The 21120-nt window shown below is 36.7% G+C and overlaps 1 protein-coding gene across 1 annotated transcript in view; it reads right to left on the minus strand.

The window, feature by feature from the left end:
• LOC149838845 (protein MRG1-like) overlaps nucleotides 1-16218 on the minus strand; it is a 48363-nt gene extending 32145 nt beyond the window's left edge. Inside the window, exons 1-5 of the mRNA XM_090006834.1 lie at nucleotides 16049-16218; nucleotides 12935-12988; nucleotides 12709-12722; nucleotides 1362-1507; nucleotides 952-987 (exon numbers count right to left, since the gene is read on the minus strand). Of these exons, the coding sequence (XP_089862960.1) occupies nucleotides 952-987; nucleotides 1362-1507; nucleotides 12709-12722; nucleotides 12935-12988; nucleotides 16049-16186 (388 nt within the window). The 5' untranslated portion in view covers nucleotides 16187-16218. The remainder of the gene's footprint in view (nucleotides 1-951; nucleotides 988-1361; nucleotides 1508-12708; nucleotides 12723-12934; nucleotides 12989-16048) is intronic.
• Nucleotides 16219-21120: the final 4902 nt, after the last annotated feature.

Genomic DNA, 21120 nt, shown 5'->3' on the forward strand with positions numbered 1-21120 from the left:
AAGGGTATTTTTGTCCTTTTCATTTTGTGCATATTCCAATAGGAATATGTTGTATTTATTTTTTGTTATTTCTTTTCTTTAGTTTCTTTTTATTATTTTCTTTTTTATTTGGTCAAACCTTGGGGGGCCCAATATAGTCGTTGGGCCCCTCCAACGGTCACATTTGTAACCGTTGGAGGGGCTCCAACGACTATGTTGGAGGCCCCACCAAGGCCTCTTTTTGTCTCCTTATAAATAGGGGTATTTCCCCTTTGTTGTATTTAAGCTTGAGAGCTCAAGCATTTTCATTTTTCTAATATATTGTGGCATTTCATGCCTTTGTGCATGTTTATGTTGTTTTATGCCTTTGTGCATATTAGTTCAAGTGTTCTTTGAGTTCCTTTTGTGCACATCTCTTGTGAGGATCTAGTGCTTGTATGCCTATTGTCTCATTGAAGACAATTTTACAAGCACATGCAATTAAATAGAGACCCACATGTCCACGGCTTGGCAATTTCCAACAGAAGTCACAAATATTTATCCATATTAAGCTTCTTTTATACGAGTATGCATCCAAACATTACTTTGATCACTAGACGATATAAAATTTTAATCCTAGAAAGCCAAGACCATAATGAACTAAACCGTCAGAATAGTGTCATAAGTGACAAGGAAACTGTGAACTTGATCTTGTAATATTAAACAGTAAATAAGCTTTTAGCCAATGGATACAGGTAAATGCAAAACTGAAGAAAAATCATCACAAAGCAGAAACTTTAAACTGAATGCTGAAGTAAAATAATCCACCAGTCTAAAGAAAACCAAAAAAAAGTGCAATAGATTAAACATTCTGATTTTAAGGGGAAAACCATATTCACTTAAGCAAAACAATCCCACAGGCTACAGAAAAGGACAAAAGGATGTAATAGATTTAACATTCCGACCTTCAGATAAAAAAACATGCCCACTCACCATAGTTCCTTTGATCCTCTTTGTCTGCTTTAGCATCTGGAGATCCCAAAGAAAGAGTAAATACCAAACATAATCATGGTGTACAGGTTCAAGATGCAATCGGTACCCAACAGAATGACATTTCAAAATAATAATAATTATAGTAGCTGTTGTTGCTATCAATAACAACATCAGTGCAAAAATGTTAATAATAGCCATATTTAGTACATGTGCTGCGTGTGCAACTTTCCGTTCACCATCAGATAGTTGTATGTAATCCATATATATCATGAAAAGTCATTGCCCAACAGAATGAAATGCCTTAACATCAACTGTACATAGATTGAAGTGTCTTAACACCTTCATGGTTGGCTTGTTGAGAGATTCATGAAAACAAATGAACAGAAGGGTAAATAAAATATCACACAAACCTGTTGAAGTCTTGGGCTTCATTTGTGTTGTCCGACCTGGCTTGGGGTTCTTCTCAACACCCTGTTTTTTTAACAATGCACGCTGCTTCCGAACATTCTCATCATTAAACTTCATCAATCGATCGGAGGTAACCCATTCATCCCAGCTGTTGAATATCAAAGTATCAAACATAAGAGCATCTATTTCAAAGAGTGGATTACCTAAACTAATGGTCTAAATAACATTCCTGTTAACACAAAGCTAGCATAATAACTTCACTTCATCCATAAACCTTGAAAATAGTGGACAGAAAATACGGATGGCATCATTAAAAAACAACTAGCATAATTTGAGATGATAAGTTATCTATCTCCAGATAACAGCCATAGTCTGCAGATTGAAATTCCCCTCTTATGAATGGATAAAAAAGGAAAGGTTTTCTCTTTAGAATAATGTTAAAAGAAAGCATAATTTTGAAGAAAAAATAAGATGGGTTAGCAAAATGATTCTATTTATACAAATAAATATGAAAAAGTCGCAAAAACTTCATCTTCTTTTATAGATTGAGATGATTATTTGACCCAAGACAAAATAAGAAAGATTTAAAATAAGCAATGGGATCATCCATGAACTAGCCATTAAAATTGGATCTAGAGATTGGACAAACCATTCAGTAATATAAAGAAAAATTAAGCATAAGGCCTTTAAGGACTCATAACTAGGCGCCTAGCCCACCTAGGCAAAAGCCTGCACCTAGTCGCAGGCTTGCTAGTTGACTGACTAGGCATGACTGATCAGTAAGTGTAATGAGATATGCGAAAATACAAAAGCTCAATAAAGAACCGAATATCACAAGCACTTAATGTGCAAAATACACACCCACTATGGGGTGAATGCTTAAAGGCAAAAAAAATGAATATTATTAAAGAGAGAATGTGAGAAAACTCATACTTTACATGAGGGGGGAAGTCCCCTTTATATACAAAAAGGAGAGCACAAAGAGGAGCCATTGGGGCTCCCCCTGATAGACGTTGGGGAGCCCCAACGTCTATTTAGGTGGGGGCCCCAATGGTCCCAAAATGAGATAAAAAAAATTAATAATAATGAAAAAAGACATTATATATATATATATATATATATATATATATATATTTTAACACCCCCTCCTCAAACTTTACGAGGAGAAAACCGAAAGTTTGCCAAGGAGAAACAAAAAGCGAGAAATTGGAAGCGCCTTGGTGAAGAAGTCAACCAACTGATATTCTGATATGACATAAGGCAATGTAATCGTTCCTCTTAGAAATTCATCTCGAACATAGTGATAGTCCATTTCAATATGCTTGGTGCGCTCATGGAAGGTACGATTGCTTGCATTGTATATCGCACTTTTGTTATCACATCACATCTTTGAAAGAGTTGAGATGATGATCCCCATATCACAAAGAAGGCTTCTAAGCCAAACAATCTCCATGGTTGTAGTTGTCATGGCGCGATATTCAACTTCTATTGATGACAATGATATTTTTTGCTGCTTCTTTCACCTCCAAGAAATAAGAGAATCCCCTAAGAAAATATAAAAACCAGTAGTAGAGATTCGATCATTGGGATTATATCCCCAATCTACATCAGTATAAGCAGTTAAATCAAAAGATGAAGAAGAGGATAAGAAAAGACCTTTTGAGATAGTATTCTTGATGTATCGCACAATTCTCATGACAACTGCCATATGAATTGTCGTAGGAGCATGTTGAAACCGGCTTAATGCATGGACAACATGAGCAATATCCGGTCGGATGATGGACAAATAGATAAGAGATCCAATTAATTGTCGATAAGGAGTAGGATTATCAAGTAGAACACCATCTTCAAGTCTTAATTTGGCATTTATAACTTCGAGAGTTTCTATTTTCTTATCATCTAAAATCTTCGGCTTAGCACAAATGTTTACAGCCAACTTCAGTTGAGATAGAATGTATTCTCTATGTGAATAAGCCACCTCAATACCTAAAAAATACCTCAGAAAATCCAAGTCAAACATATTAAAAGTTTTCTTTAGTATAGACTTGATGTTATTTACTCCCTCTTTGTCACTTTCTGTGTTGATCATATCATCAACATAAAGAAGAAGAATTACAATAGAATCACTTATTTTCTTAACAAAGAAAGCAATGTCAGTATAGCAAGAAACAAAACCCAAATTAATTAATACATTACTAAATTTATCATACCAAGCTTTGATAGCTTGTTTAAGACCATATAATATTTTCTTTAGTTTCAAAACTTTTTCATTTAAATTCATGCCAAGAGGAGAATCCATATAAACCTCTTCACTAAGATCATCAAGTTGATAAATATGCCATTTTTTAATAAAATCAAATGCAATAAGGACTCGAACACTTGTCATTCGAGCTACCGAGGCAAACGTCTCATCATAATCTACCCCATATTCTTGAGTATATCCTTTGGCTACCAATCTAACCTTATATCTTTCTAAGGAGCCATCACTTTTCATTTTTACCTTAAAAACCCATCTACATCTTATGGGTTTCTTTCCTTGAGGAGAATTAACAAATTTTCAAGTTTGAGCTTTCTTAAGTGCATTAAGTTTATGTTTCATAGCTTCATTCCAATGTGCATATTGTTTGGCATCATTATAATGGGATGGTTCATAAAAAGAGTGAAGAGCTAATAAACAAACTTTAAAATGTGGGAAAAAAGATTCATAAGATACAAAACTATTTGGTGCTTTAGAGATACGACTTGACCTTCTTTAAGAAGATTCTTCCAAAGACATGTTTTGAGAAAAATTGTCAAAAGCACATGGATGATGATTTTCACTTCTTCTAGTATAAACTTGAGTATTATTTGTTACATGTTCATCTACACTTTCATGTCAATCATTTCTTTCATTGTTAAAAGATTTTTTAAAGATGACGAATGAGTTCTACTAATTAGATATGTTGAAGTTAAAGCAGCTTCGACCCAAAATGATTTTGAAATATTTTTAAAAATTAAAAGAGTTCTAGTTGTTTCTATTATATGCCCATGTTTTCTTTCCCCAAGACCATTTTGTTGCGGTGTCTTAGGACAAGATCTTTAATGACAAATCTCATTTTGTCATAAATAAGTTTGAAATTCATTTGACATATATTCTCCTCTCAAATCCGATCTTAAAATAGACAGATTACTTAGAAATTGATTCTTAACTATTGCATGAAATTCCTTAAAGACGGAAAATACATCGGATTTTCAATTTAGAAAGTAGATCCATGTGTATCTAGTGAAAGCATCCACAAAAATTACATAATATGAAAAAACTTCCTTAGATATGATAGGAGAGGGACCCCAAACATCGGAATGAATCAATTCAAACGGACGTGTAGAGATAAAACTTCGTTGAGGAAATGAAATAACTTTTTTACCAAAGATGCAATCTTTACCAATCATAACTTTTTCATTACAAGAATTTCCCAAAAAGGAGAAAAGAGACATCTTTGAAAAATTTGGATGGCCAAGTCTCTTGTGTCAAACTTCTATACTTTTGAAGTTTATAAAATTACAAAATAACTTGGATGGTAGAGTAAAAAATCCATAAAATATAGATCGTCATTCCTATGGCCTTGCCCAATCAGCTTTTCTGACTGGAGATCCTGCACAATACAATCTTTAGGTGAGAAAGAGAGTTTGCAACCATGATCGATAATTTGAGAGACCGAAAATAAGTTTAAATTGAGTTTTAAAACCACCCTTAATTTTGGAAAAAAAAAATCTTGAGAATGTTTTAAATCAAGTGTTCCAATGTTTTCAATTTTTAAAGAAGTCTCATCTACCGTTGAAACGTAATGTTAAAATGTAATGTAATACAGTTAGTTATATTCTAGTTAGATAGTTAGATTGTAATTAGGTTAGGTTAGGTTTTATTTCTGTTTTTTAGACTTTTTTAGACCTCTTTAGTAACATGCGCTTTTTTACCATACTTGAGAGTTGTTGGACCCCCAACGGCTCTATTAAGAGTCGTTGAGAGTCCAACAACTCCCTCCTGACTCCCTCTTGTGAGCATTATATATATGGGGTAAAACCTCCTTGTAAAATCACTTTTTGGTGTGGGTTTCATCCCACTTGAATGAAATTTTATTTTTGCCTCTTTTTTGTGTGCACTCCTTTGAGCATTTTGGTTGTTGAGTGTGTTTTGTTCATTGAGAAAGATCCTTTGTGATATTCATTTGAAGTTTTGGTTGTGGACTTCATCTTCTTTCATGGTATCAGAGCAAAGGTTGTGATCAAGTTTTTGTCTCGTTGCATTGAAAAGTGTGCCACTCAAGCTTTGGAGAAGAAGAGACGTTCTTTTTCAAATATATATAAGGGTGTACTCGTATCTATCATTTGTGGTAGAGTATATCCCTTTTCTCTACTCTTATTGTTCTTTTCCTTTTTTTCTCTCCCTATTAAACCTTGTAAAATGGATGACAGTGATAATGTCACAGTTAAACCCATCAAGCTCAATGATTCTAATTACGTCACATGGGCTTCGATTATGAAGCACCTTATATGGGGAAAGGGGTTGCGGGGATTAGTAGATGGAACCGACTTGGAACCTAAACTAATCCTCACAAAGATCGAAGGAGAAAAAGAAATACCTCTAACGGAGGTAGAAAAAACTAAAGTCATTACTGCTTATGAGAAAAAATGGAAAGAATGGAGAATGAGTCACACCAAGATTATGTTTTGGCTTATAAGTAGCGTGGATATAAAAAAATGTTCAAGTCTTGCAAAGTTTGAACATGCAAATGGCGCTTAGGACTATCCTAAGATAATGTATTCTATTAAAGACATTGCACATGTGTTCAATCTACAACATCAAGTTCGAAATATTGTTCAAGGGGACAAAAGCATTAGAGAATACTACAATAGCTTGTCCGAATTAGGGAAAGAGTTGGATCTTCTCGAACCAAAGTGGCATTGCCCACAAGACATCGAACTCCGCCAAAATCAAATGAATGCTGAGCACTTTTTTCAATTTTTCAATGAACTAAGATTGGATTTTGAACCTACCAAGTCCATTCTTCTTCATCGATAAAAGGTTCCTTCTTTTCAACATACTATAGAAGAATTGAGCATGGAGGAAAATCGGCTCAAAAGTAGAATTGCAAAAAATGATGATGACTCAGTTTTAGCCGTATCTAGACCAAGGAATCATGTTCGCACTTACAAACCTCCAAATTATTGAAGAACGAATGCCGAAAATAATTTTGAGAAGAGAAAAGTAATTTGTTACTACTGTCGTGAGCCAGGACATGTAAAAACTTACTGTCCAAAGCTGAAGAAACCATATGAAAAGAAGGTTGCCTTTGTCGGACCTCCGCAAGAATCCAATGAATCTTTCATTGAAAGCATGTCTCTAGCACAACTGGTTGAGGCACTTCAACCACTCAGTATCTTCTATTAGTACCTCAGATCCAGGTAAATCTCTTTGGCTTCTTGACTCAGGTGCTTCTTTTCATATGACTCCAAATATTAATGTCTTATCTAAATGTCATAACTCAAATGGGTCAGACGTGTTTATTGCTGATGGAACATCTCTTGAAATTAAAGGAGTAGGAGATTTCAAAAACTCAAAAAGGTTTTACATTCCACAAGTTAGATATATTCCAAAACTCAATTTAAATCTTTTATCTGTTTCACAATTAACTGACCATGGATATAATATTTTTTCTCCTCTCGTGAATGTCGAGGGCAGGATCACCAGTCAGGGAAGCTGATTAGGGAAGGCCATAGAGAAGGAGGTTTGTACTACATGGATTTTTTGGACATACCTAAGAATACATTGTGTTGTAATGTTCAAAAGGTTGACTTGGACTTATGGCACAAGAGACTTGGACATCCTAGTGTATCCAAGCTCCAGTTATTTCCAAAGATGGAAAAAAATTGTAATTTTGAGAATTTTAAAAGTGAAAAATGTATTCAGAGAAAAATAAAAAGACTATCGTTTCAAGCAAGAACCTTTGTCTCTTCTCGACCACTAGAGTTAATACATTCAGATGTATAGGGCCCCACACCTATTAGCTCAAAAGGTGGCTTTATTTATTATGTAATTTTTTTAGATGATTTCACAAGACACACTTGGATTTATTTTCTTAAACACAAATCTGAAGTCTTTTCACACTTTCAAATATTTCATCAGTTAATTAAAAATCAAAGAATTTTTGTCTAAAGAATTTAAGGATTACTTAAACTTGCATGGCATTATACATCAAAAATCATGCCCCTATACCCCTCAACAAAACGGGTTAGCAGAAAGAAAGCATAGGCACATCATAGAAACAACAAGAACCTTACTTATTACACATCAAGTACCAAAGGTTTTTTGGGTCGAAGCCACGTTAACCACAGTTTACCTTATCAACAGGATGCCATCATCTTCCTTAAACCATATATCTCCTATTGAAAAACTTTTTAAACAAATCCCAGATTACTCTAGGTTAAGAGTTTTTGGGTGCAAATGTTTTGCTTTTTCAAACAAAAATGATAAATTCTCTCCTCGTGCTATTTCATGTGCCTTTTTAGGGTATGCAAGTCATCAAAAAGGCTATAGATGCTTTGATCTCAAAACAAGAAAATTATATGTTTCAAGGAATGTATCCTTCCTAAAAAATGAAAGATTTTTTGAAAATATGAATTCTAAAGAAATAGATGAATATTCTTTTCTATTGGATCTAGTTCCAAAAATTGTTGAAGATGATCTAGCAAAAAGTTCAGAAGAACAATTTGATATAACAAATTCAAAAGCTTTTAGTGACCCTTCTGATTGCATTCAGTACCTCTAGGCGAGGTAATTTAGAGAAACCCTGTGCTCTCGAAAAATACATTAAAGAACATGAACAAGTATCCATTAGGAAGTCATCGAGAGTCTCTAAAGTTCCCGAAAAAATTGTGTCATACGAGTCTTTTTCACCAAAGTATCAAGCTTATATTGCTTTGATACACTCCTATGTAGAACCCTCTACCTATGATACAACAAAAGAACAATCTGAATGGGTCGAAGCAATGTCAGTAGAGTTAAGAGCCCTAGAAAAAGTAAATACTTGGACTATCCAAGATCTTCCATCAGGAAAAAAAACCTAACGGATGTAGGTGGGTGTACAAAGTAAAAACCAAGAGTAATGGCACTTTTGAAAGGTTTAAAGCTTGTTTAGTTGTCAAAGGATATTTCCAAGAATACGGAATAGACTATGAAGAAACATTTGCTCTGGTTGCAAGAATGACCATAGTTAGGATCTTGATAGCTCTAGCATCTTCAAAGAAAGGGCATATATACCAAATAGATGTTAAAAATTCATCAATGGAAACTTAATTGAAGAAATATATATGGAACCACCACCTGGTATTACTGTTCCCAAAAGAAAGGCTCTTCGATTAAACAAAGCTTTATATGGACTTAAGCAAGCCCCAAAGGCTTGGTGTGATAAATTTAGCCAAGTTATGATTGATTTTAGTTTTTAATTGTCTTACTGGCACAGCATTGTTTGTTAAGAAATCTAATGCAGGTATCATCATTCATCTTCTTTATGTAGAATACATGATCATCACTGTAAGTGACAAACAGGGAGTTGATAACATTAACAAAATTCTCAAAACACATTTCAAAATGAGTGATTTGGGTTTCTTAAAAAAAAATTGGTATAGAAGTTGCTTATTCTTCCAGAGGCTATTTACTAACTCAGTCTAAATTTGCCTTGGATATTGTTGACAGGTCTAGTATCACGGACGAAAAACAGGTTGACACTCCTGAAGTTGTCAACATCAAAATAAAGATTGATGATGGAGAATTACTTGAAAATCCAACTCCCTACAGACAACTTGTTGGAGCACTGTCTTACCTCTCTATTACAAGACCTGATATTGCACATGTCGTTCATACAGCGAGTCAATTTCAACATGCTCCCACCATTGTTCATATAGGAGTTGTTTTACGCATTATTCGATATATCAAAACTTCAAATTTTTTAGGACTTTTTTTGTCTGTTTCTTCCTCCTTTGATTTAATTGTTTATACTGATGCAAATTGGGGAGATGATCCCAACGATGGACACACAACTACTGATTGCTATGTGTTTTTAGGTGAATCATTGATTTTGTGGAGGTGTAAGAAGCAACAAAAAGTTTCTCTCTCGTCAACTAAAGCTGAATACAGAGCGATGACTACAACCACTATGGAGGTAGTCTGGCTAAGGCGTTTGCTTCATGACATGGGTGTTGAAAGTACAGGAGCATCAAGACTATGCTGCGACAACAAAAGTTCTATTTACATTGCAAGCAACCGAACATTTCATGAACGCACCAAGCATATTGAAATGGATTGTCACTACGTACGAGAGGAGTTCCTACATGCACCATTGATCTAACATATGTTTCCTTAGAATATCAACTGACAGATTTCTTTACCAAACCTCTCGCTGCTCCTCGATTTCACTTTCTCTTGGACAAACTTTCGATTATTCAACCGTAGGTTTGAGGGGGAGTGTTAAAATGTAATGTAATACAGTTAGTTATATTCTAGTTAGATAGTAATTAGGTTAGGTTAAGTTTTATTTCTGTTTTTTAGACTTTTTTAGACCTCTTTAGTAACATGTGCTTTTTGACCAAAGTCAAAAAGCACCTTTACTTGAGAGTTGTCGGACCCCCAACGGCTCTTAATAGAGTCGTTGGGAGTCCAACAACTCCCTCCTGACTCCCTCTTGTGAGCATTATATATATGGGGTAAAACCCCCTTGTAAACTCACTTTTTTGTGTGGGTTTCATCTCACTTGAATGAAATATTATTTTTGCCTCTTTTTGTGTGCACTTCTTTGAGCATTTTGGTTGTTGAGTGTCTTTTGTTCATTGAGAAAGATCCTTTGTGATATTCATTTGAAGTTTCAGTTGTGGACTTCATCTTCTTTCACGTAAAATGTTGTAAGGTTGGAGTAGACATTAGAAAGGATGTTTTGATGTGGTGTCATATGAAAAGAAGCACCGGAGTCCAAAATCCACATACCTGGAGGAGATGAGGAGGTTGCGATGGCGGCACTAGAAGTATAAGAACACTTAAGAAGATGTTGAAGTGCCTCTGAGATTTAATTTAGAGTATCTTTAATGTCTCCTCCATTGTTGTTCAATTCTTTATTTGGAACATTTTCACCAACCGCGGCCACCTTTCCTTTAAGCTTAGGACAAACTGGTTTAATGTCCCTGTTCATTACAATAGTGACAAATAACACGCTTTCTAAAAAAATTATTTTTGGCAAAGTGGGGAGGCCTATAGGGCTTAACATTGGATCATCGCCGAGTAACAGCCAAGATCTCATCACTTTTATGAGTCATACTAAGACAAGTTTCCTCTTGGCATACTTCGGCAAGGGCATCTTCAATAGGTACGGTTTTGCTTCTATGAAGAAGGGATGCCCTTGTTCAAACTTCGGTCTAAAACCGTGAAGAAATTAAAAGAAATGTTCTTTTTCAATTTATTTTCTTCTCAATTCAATATCTTCCGGAGCCACCCACTTGGGCTCAAGAAGAGCAAGTTCATCCCAAAGGGAAGACAAGGCATTAAAATAATCTTGAACACTCATGTCATCTTGTTTAGTGGATCTAATCTTTTCTTGACAAAAAAATTGTCTAGCTAGATCCTTTTGGGTATACTTACCCTTAAGAAAGAACAAGTTTTATTGGCTCTTCTAAACTTAGCAATGTTGGCACAAATCTTTATGTTAACGTTGTTCATGAACCACGCCAAAATTTTGGCGTGGTTACTTTCCCAATCCTCTACCTTTGTTTGATGCTTATTAATTGCTTTAATGTGATTCTCACCATCAAGAGCTTTTTCAACACCACATTCGACCTTGGTGAGCTTTAATATTGGTTCAAGAGTGGTCCCCATCACGAAACTCCATAGTTTTTTTCCACGAATGGTTTTCCATAGCCGACGCCCACATCAAATAATTTGAACCATTGAGCTTGAAGGATAGCTCTACTCTTACTCTTGAGTCGTGCTCCATGATGAAGAAGGTAGAGATGAGAAAAAACTTACAAGGATCTTAAGAAGAAACCTTCAAGATTACAAAGAACTCAGTTGGCTTTGATACTATGTAACGAGATATGCAAAAATACAAAAGCTCAATAAAGAACCAAATATCACAAGCACTTAATGTGCAAAATACACAAACCCACTATGGGGTGAATGCCAAAAGGCAAAAAAAATGAATATTATTAAGGAGAGAACGTGAGAGAACTCATACTTTACATGAAGGGGAAAGTCCCCCTTTATATACAAAAAGCAGAGCACAAAGAGGGGCCATTGGGGCTCCCCTTAATAGACGTTGGGGAGCCCCAACGGTCATATTAAAGACCGTTGGGGACCCCAACTTCTATTTAGGTGGGGCTCCCAATGGTCCCAAAATGAGATACAAAAAAGGAAAAAAAGAAAAATCTACATAAATTACATACAATATCAATTATGTAGTGAAAAGACCAAAATACCCCTATCAGGTATTTTGGTATATCTATATATATATATAAACAGTAAGGACCATTCTGATCCTTTTTCTTAACAAACAAAAAGACAAAAGAGTAAGTATGTCCCATGGATATGGCTGCGGACACATGGATACAACAATTTTTAGAAAGTTTCCACTATGACTTGTATATAAGGGGATATGGAACCGGAGTTAAAATGGAGTATATGTGTGACATAGGTACCCTCAAACCACAACCACCCTCTCTCTCTCCTCTTCTTATTCCTCTTTCCCAACCTTCTTCTTCTTCCTCTTCCCAGACCCTCTTATTTTTATTTTTCCTCTTCCTAACCTTCTTCTTCTTCATCTTCCCCCCACTAACTCCTTAGTAGATGCTTAGGCACTGACTAGGCTTTTAGGGGCCTGGTGACTAGGAAGTCCTGGGGCTACAGAGTTCCAACTAAACTGATAATGTATCGAAGACTAGTTTGTGTAAAGCACAAAATGTATCTGAACCAACCATCTCTCCATCTAGGATGGTTCATTGCCAACAGCACTAACTTCATTAAGCCCAAAAAAAGGAGTTAGCATGTTTACTATTCCATTAAATATAGCATGCTACATACCTAGACATCATACATTACAATTTGTTTATCCCACAACAATTTGCTATGGTAAAACAAAATCCCATTCAAGCGACAACAGCATTGAATGATTCATCTCACGCTAGATCAAGAATGGTTATTAAATGATGCCAAAGACAGTAACCAGAAGCATCACCACTAGCAAATATGCAGCCTGGCGTGATACAATTAACAGAAAATGCATGTAGGGCAGGAATACCACAGCATCTAGAAAGCAACCAAAGGTTACTCACTTTTTGTTCCAGCCCTGCAAAATGAAGAAACACATATTACATTCAAATATAGGAGACAATAACTCAATATACGCTCTCAAAAATACTCCTTTCACCCAGAGGGGAAAGTTAAAAAAATCAGAACAATTTGATACATAAGAAGACAGTCAACCTAATGGGGACATCAACCCCGTGACCACAGGGGAAAAGAGAGGCCATCCCAAGCAACAACGAAGGCGAAACTTACATGGTAATGGACAAAATACTTCCATTCCTTGCTCCGAATCTCTACTTTTTGAACCTAGCCATAGAAAATAGATAAATGCATTAAATCATAAAACTAACCCAATTAAAAATTCAATCAGCCACAACAAAGATAAGAATAAACTGCACAAATATGTGAAAACTCAAAGAACTGAAAAAAAAAGGTTGACCGTGAATGGAAGAAAAATCTACCATTTTATAGACTTTGCACAGACATAGAACTCAAAAGTCCTTAAACCAGTTAGCAATTATGTGAGCTTGCAAACCTTTTCCCCGTCCTTAAAGACAGTTGTAATTCATGCCAGATTTGCTTTTTCACATGAATACAATTAGTACACCATGTTTCTTACATGTAGTGACATACATGTTCTATAATAGTGATTTGCAATTCCAGGAATCTTGACTTGATCAAGTATTATGGAATGATTTTCAAATAAATCACCACCTATATTCCATACTAACCTAAACATTCTGACTACATGCTCACCTAGTTGCAAGTTATGATAAGCCAAACTTGGTGAGATAATCAGGATATTCAGTCAGGCTTATAAAGTCCTCGTTGATCTAACTGTTGGTACTTATATCTCATAAAGTGACAAAAAGTTCTACATCATGATAGTCCACTGAAGAATGGCATGCATACGTCATAGGATGTACCAAACTAGTGAAAATCATAAGGTTGAAACTTAATTAAGAATGATGCAGCATGGTAGTACAACAATAATTATTAGTTTGTTCTTAAACATGCCAATTAGGGAATTCTTTCAATATTTGTAATTTTGTACGTGTCTTATTTAACACACAATTACTAGCAAATTCAATGGGACTTTTAAAATTGTCAGGATAAAATGCATCGGAAAACCATCTAAAATGAGCAATGGGCCCTCCAAATACTCTTAGAAATTGCTTTCTTTTGCAAAAGTCAGATGATTTAGTTGTTCATTCTTTTTCCCTTTTCTCATATGGTGTTATTTTTAACATTTTCATCACACGAGAATAATGAATTTTGAATTTTAGTATGTGATTACTTATTTGTCGTGTTGCAAGTACAAATTCCCTATGAAGGACCTTAGCTTATGTGATCTGAAAAATCCAGACAAATATTACAAATCATAAGCGCAAAAGGAGATTGGAAATCGCATCCTATGACCTCAAAGGTTAAAGGAATATTCAAGTCAAGCAACCAAAGTTAAGATTTTGTATGTTCTTTGTCACTTTCTAGGCACAGGTGTGTCATTACAGATAGCAATCTTAGTTTCTTGAAGCATGCACTTTATACTTAGTGAGTGTTTGGTGCAAAATCCATACACACTTCACACAAATCAGGCCATGGGAAGAAATAGAGAGTTGTTGGAGGAAGTTATCCAATGAGTAGTGGAAAAGGGATGGGTGAATCTCAGCTTACACAGACATTATGTGCAATAAGTGTCATTCACCAAGTCTGAAAATACATGCATACGTGCATGCCTACAAGTAACTTTTTCAAGGTAATCAGCACCATCTGATAGATTCGGCAAGGTGGAGTATAGCGCCATTAACAAAGGATTGCAGATTAAGACTGACAATGGAGAACCCTATTGAGTTACTTTATGACAGAGAAGTTGTTGCAGATACACGGTACACCTGTTAACCATAAAATAACAAACAAAGTTAATTGCACTGTCCGTTATCAGTCTTGTGCTCCACATGCGATGTCAGAAAGTTAACCAGCAGTTATTCTTAGATGTAAGTGGTTGAGGACCAAGAACCTATAGTCTGATGACGAAGTTTGGCGTGTCCAACAACTTCCTGCAACTTGAAGCGCCAGGTCGGGAGGACACTTTTAGTCTTTACCCGCCTCCTTTCTTGCAAGAGGTTATCATGTAAAGCACGCAGGGCAGTTTAGTCTTTCTGGTTTTGAGCTGATATAAGGCATGTACATTCACGTGGACAGATCGAAATGGGATTATTACAATAGTATGACCTAAAGCTCATTTGTCTCTTGTGACCATCCCTCTCCTCTGCCCTTTCATCTTCTGTATTCTGCTACCTCCCTATCTTTCCATTCTCAAATTCAATAGGGCAAATACAGAAAGCAACAATGACAACTATTAGGGAATCAAATAAATGGAATAACATAGAGTGAAGGACATGGGAATTCAATGTTTCTTGGACCATGGCCGCCCTTTTCTTTTATGTATTTCCCTGCATTTAGTAACTTAGTGAGGTTCTTCGATGGTTCATGCTAAACAACTTTTTCTATTTCAGTGACAAGCCTTGAGCTGCATGTTTCTCCGCATTTATGTTGATTCTACTTGTAATGAATCCCTTTTACGTTTACAGCCTGAATGATGTGGAACTTGAATGAACGATACACGTATCTGAATTTTTTAATTGTAGGCAATAAGAAGAAGAAGAATGTGCATATGAATGAATAACACATAGCTGTAGTAGAAGTAACACATGGGATATAAACAAAGATAAAAGACATGCATTCCCGTTCTAAGTCATGGTACCCAAGGCAACCGATAAAATCCGAGTCTCCTGGTGACTCTGCGGCCCAGGTACGCTAATGTAGAACAATTCAAACCAATAAGCTGATGTAGACAGACAGGCATCAGAGTTCACGCCCCGTTGATCGATCCACACTGTTTAATTACTTCAAACCACCATCAACCAACCAACGGGATTCATCAACTTATCACGAAAACACGACGGTTTCTTTCATCCAACTCCTCGCTCTCGCGCTTAAGACATCAACTCAACCGGCGCTTGAGTCCCTGAAACCTCAAAAGCATTCAATCACGCCGATTGCAGTTCGCAAATACAAAAGAACCTTGACCGAAACGCGTCGTCCAGCCGAACAGATCCTCGGAGGCGACCAACAACCCGATCGCCGAGCTTCAGTTTCGCCGGATATAAGATCCCGCCCCCCACCCCCAACCGAACCCTAACGTCTACACGAAATAATTCAACAAGTCCCAGATCACAGTACCAAGAATTTCCATATCCCGACATACGAATCAGAGAGAGGTAGGGGGAAACGGAGAGAGAGAGAGAGATGCAATTAAGGGAAACACGAAACCCTAGATAGAAGCGAAGGAAGAGGGCGTGTAACCTTGGCCTCGTAGATGCGGGGGCCGTGGTAGGCGAGGACCTTCTCGCCTTCCGAGAAGACGGGCGCGTCCTCTGAGGCATCGCCGCCGGCGTCGCTAGAGATCCCCTCCCGACCGCCGCCGGCGTTGGAGCTCCCCATCTTTCTCACTCTCTCTCTCACTCACTCACTCTCTCTCTCTCTCTATACACGAGAATCAGCTCCTCGGTTCAAATCCCCAAGGCGTGTACTGTATAGGAGCCACCTGCGGCGGTGAAGTCGAACCTACCCACGGGTTTGGTTGGTTACTTGGCTCGGGTGCTCCAGCCTTTTTTAGGCCCCCATTGGCTTGGGTCTGGTTGGTGGGTCTTGACGTTGGTCGCCTGCTCTTGGACCACATCGTGAATCAGGATCGCTCCTAGTGACATGACCCAATCAACTGATCTTGTTCCCATGCTTTTTCTTTTTTAAGAAAATTTTCAAATAACATAACCTCAAAATTTTAGGTGATAATAAAAAGCACACCTAAGTTTTCAATACCGTTAAAAGCATAACTTTTTCATGGTTGATAAAGCTAGCAGGGGATAAGTGATGCCATTGAAATTTGAACTTGAACCTGCACCAACTGCTGTTTCCAGACAAGCCGACAGTGATGCCCCTCAAGGATAGAAGGGATTCTCTGGGTCATGTCACTCTGGCTTGTTTGGGATGGGTAGCTGCCAAATCCATCGTTTGATGTAAATAAAAAAAGAAAGGGCCTCATTTCCCATCCCAAATGTATAACGCCCACCTTAACGCCGAGATTCCAAACAGGACCACCATGAGCGTTCGACCAAGATTTTGCCTTGGGAACACCAAATGCATAAACGCCCATCCCAGTTCCAAGATTCCAAACAGGCCCAAGGATAAAAGCAGAATTCCACTTTTACAACCTACTCCCATATTCACCATGGAAAACCCAGTAGTAGTAGTAGTAACACACTCCATAATCCAGTCAATCCAACTTTTTGCAAAACCAAAGAATTTTAGAAATGAACATAAGAATTCCCAATTTACTCTATCTTATGCCTTCATCAAATCTGTATTAACTACGCACGAACTCTTCTTACTACCTACCACCCATGGTGTCAACCATTTCATGTGCAATTAAACTCTTTCCTGGATATTTTTGCCTTTGAGAAAAGCACTTTGATTTTTCTAGATAATTCACTACAACACATGCCTCATATGATTCACAATAATTTTAGAAATAATCTTATAAAAAAACTGCATAAGTTGATGGGCTGAAATTCAGATAATCGAATAGCCTCGCGAGTCTTAGGGATCAAAATGATGTTTGTATAATTGATCCATCTCATGATTTTGCCATGACTTAAAAAACTTAATTATTGCCTTACTCTCATGCCTGCCAACAATGTCCCAATAACATTGATAAAATATACCTGAAAATCCATCTGGCCCTACAGCGTTGAGGTCAAACATTGCTTCCTTCACTTCTTGCATTCTACCGCCCTCAGATATCCAACCCTTAAAAAAATAGATAAAATTCTTAAACTTTTCTTTTTTACTTTAAGAACAATCAACGAAAACCTTCTTTTGACTTGGGTTTGAAACCTGAGGCAGGATTTCACTCAAAACAATATTATATTAAATGAAGCATGAAAACCAATTTCATTCAAAATGCTGCATACCCAAACTGGGTGTTGCAGATCTAAAAGTATTACAACATGATAACTACAAAATCCAATGCTCGTGATGGGAAAATGACTGGATCTTTGACGGTGTCCCAGCATCCCACAATCACTTCGACCTTCCATTCATTTCTTGTAGTTTGTAAGAATACAATAACGAAACATGCATGCATAGTACATGCATACAAGAAACATTTCACCAAGAGTTCATAGCATATCACCAGATAATTGTATCAAATTTTACAATATATGCATACCTTACCAGAGTAACTCAAGCATCTATCATGATATGGGTAGCTTACAATTTTTTCATTTATATTTCTTTCTTAGATGATGCATGTCAAGATTTCGTACATGCTCAACATGTTTTTTTCTTTCTTTCTTTAGACTCTACAAGTAGAGTGCAGACTAGACTAAAGGCTCGACCCAAGGTAGTATATTTACTCATTATGTATCTCATTACCTTGACCTTGCACATCCTTTCCTTTCTCGAGTGACGGGTGCTTTAACAAGAGAAAACCCTAACACTTGCAACTTGATATATTAGAATTCACTTTCAACTGAAACCTTTTAACTATCACCATGCACCACAAGTGGTAGTTATTCCCTATCTTCGTGGTTAAATAAGCAAACTTTCGTGCTTAAAATTTTCACGGAGCCTAGTGTAGCGGCTTACTCTCTTATTGTAAGCTATAAGAGAATTAATCATTCACATTCTTTGGTTAGCTCTCTTGTCATACATGCTTTAAACAATAATTGATCTTATGTAGATGCAATAGCCTCTACCAGGCACAAGCACGTATGATTTAAACATGTTATAAGGTTATCATCCACCACTTTGGGGCACTAATGCAATCTTAGTCTGGTTGACCATACATAAGGTCAAGAGCGCCTATTTGGGCTTGAACTATGTCTCCTTTCGGTGTAGAGTTCATGTGCACGACACACACGTGCCATAATACTAAGTTTAAACATAAGCAACAACATTCTTAAGCATGAATTTCATATGATGCATTTGCATATCATTCATCCACATGCTACAGATCGAAGCATATAATCAGTTTCATGCATTACATATATCAATATCGTGTAGTAAAACATCACATTTCTATTTATACCAACAGTTATCGTGTTATCACATTCATTTTAATATAAAAAATTGAACCACTAAGCACTTACCTACGCATTCCATGCAAGGTTATAGTGAAAATAGATCTCTCGGCTTGTTATCGGGGTGATTCATCTGAATCCTTGGCTTGACAACCTTGGCCGAGTTTAGAAAATAGAAAAAACTAACTCAGGTTCCCATGAGTCGAGTCGCTTTTAACAAGTGTCGACTCTTTTGAGTCAGAACCGAACAGAACATCAGAAAGGTTGACTCATCAGAGTCTGCAACTAAACCACACATACATGGTGATTTTCATAGCAGGGGCCGACTCTTTGACTAGGTGGGTCGACTCACAATATTATGGAGTTTTAAAATCAACCAAAACAGTCTAGGGACCGACTCAAAATCTCTAAGAGTCGACTCTTATTCTGCAAGAGTTGATTCTTCTCTCAGCAAGAGTCTACTCTTTATTATGCAAGAATCGACTCTTCTCTCAGCAAGAGGCGACTCTACGGAATAACATAGGGTTTTGACTTCTCACACAGCAATGGTCGACTCATCCCTTTGGAGGGTTGACTCTTATGTTATCAGGAGCTTGTACATAGGCCATCGTGAGGGTCGACTCTCAAAAAATAAAGGGTAGACTCTTTTGGCCTTCACAACATGAACGAAAAGCAACAAGGGTTGACTCTGCTAATATAGAGAGTCAACTCTTGCACTTTCAGCTTTTCTGTAACTCAGTTTTTGTCAAGTTTCAAATATTGAAACTTCATACAAACAAACATATGAGTTGTGTAAACATTCACAACTCAATAAAATAGTAAAACAACAGTTTATTCCGAAGAAACTGAGTAAAGCTCATTTAAAATAAACATGCATCGATTCTCAAAACATATATATATTTATAATATAAAAATAAGATATTTTTGCAATGTTTCTCATATGTAAACCATATAAAAAGCATCTTTCATAAAGTGCCTATCGCTCACACATCCTACAACTACGTATACATGCTTGATCAAGGTAAACCTACATTGATTATATGCAGTTTGCAACTCCAAGTCTAATGGAGTTTTACTTGGAAATGGAGGTGGTGTTTGCAGGATCTTCGATCATTTTTAAATAGAGAGAAACATGAAGTGGGAGGGTGAACCTTTGTTTGCATGTTCCTAACAGAGAAGATAGGCAAGGAGAGAGAGAGAGTTCTACAAAGAGGAGGATAAGGAGGTGGGTCTGGAACGAGAGGGGAGTCTACCCCTTTTTATAGGCATAATCTAAACCAAAAGAGGGGCGATGGTGGTGTGAACACAAACTGAGTTTGTGTGTGGTAGGGTGGAGCAATAGGTAAGGGAATGAGGGAAAAGGGAGCTACGATTGATGGGAAAGTGAGGTGACTCACATGAGTTGAGGTGGATCGGATCCACTCCAACCCACATGGTCCAACCAACTACACAACACCGCAAGGGTCGACTCTTCTCGGCAAGGAGTAGTGGTCCCTTATGCCCTACAACACCAAAATACCAAAGGGGGGTTGACTCTCTTTACATAGGGTCAACCATCGAGGATTATTTTCAAGCAAGGGGTTAACTCCTCTTTTTAAGGGTTGACCTTTTTTGGTCAAATGTCCCCAAGAACTTGTCGAGTGTGCTTCAAACTCATTTTAACTTCAATTTTGATGAAATGAAGACCATTTTCTTCAAAATTTTGATACGAACGCAACCATATAGTCAAAATTATAAAATATGCTTTAGAATTTCTATTATATCTCATTTAACTATTTAACCAAAAAATCATGGGTATTACATGTATGGTTACCTCTCTCAACATATTATAATTTTCATTAAAAGAAACACTAAGGTCAGCTATGCCCCCAATGTGTCCCCGAGCAATCTTCCTTCTAAAACAAATTGCAAAAAAAATGGACCTCCACTTTTGTTATCCCAACCAGACTAGAGACTCAACTACCATATGCTTTTTTAAGCACACAAATGTTATTATAAGCCACATTCTTCTTAATTTTTGCATGAAAATATCTTTTGTTCTTGTCTCTTTCTGATAACCAATGAACCCTAGATTTTTCTAAACAACCCCCATCGAAGGCCACATTCCCCTCTTCCATCTCTTGCTCTCTCTTTTCTTTCACTCAATGCATCTTATAATTACTGAAAGTCAAGTGTGTGTGTTTTTTATGCACTATTTTTCTTAATATAATTGAAAATATCTAGCACTATTTTTTTTAGGGATTATGGGTTCATAACCCTAAGTTAATTAAATAATTTTATGAGACTTATATATAA

The sequence above is a fragment of the Nuphar pumila genome, chromosome 5, assembly GCF_984573655.1.
Source record: "Nuphar pumila chromosome 5, dmNupPumi1.hap1.1, whole genome shotgun sequence".
Lineage (NCBI taxonomy): Eukaryota > Viridiplantae > Streptophyta > Magnoliopsida > Nymphaeales > Nymphaeaceae > Nuphar > Nuphar pumila.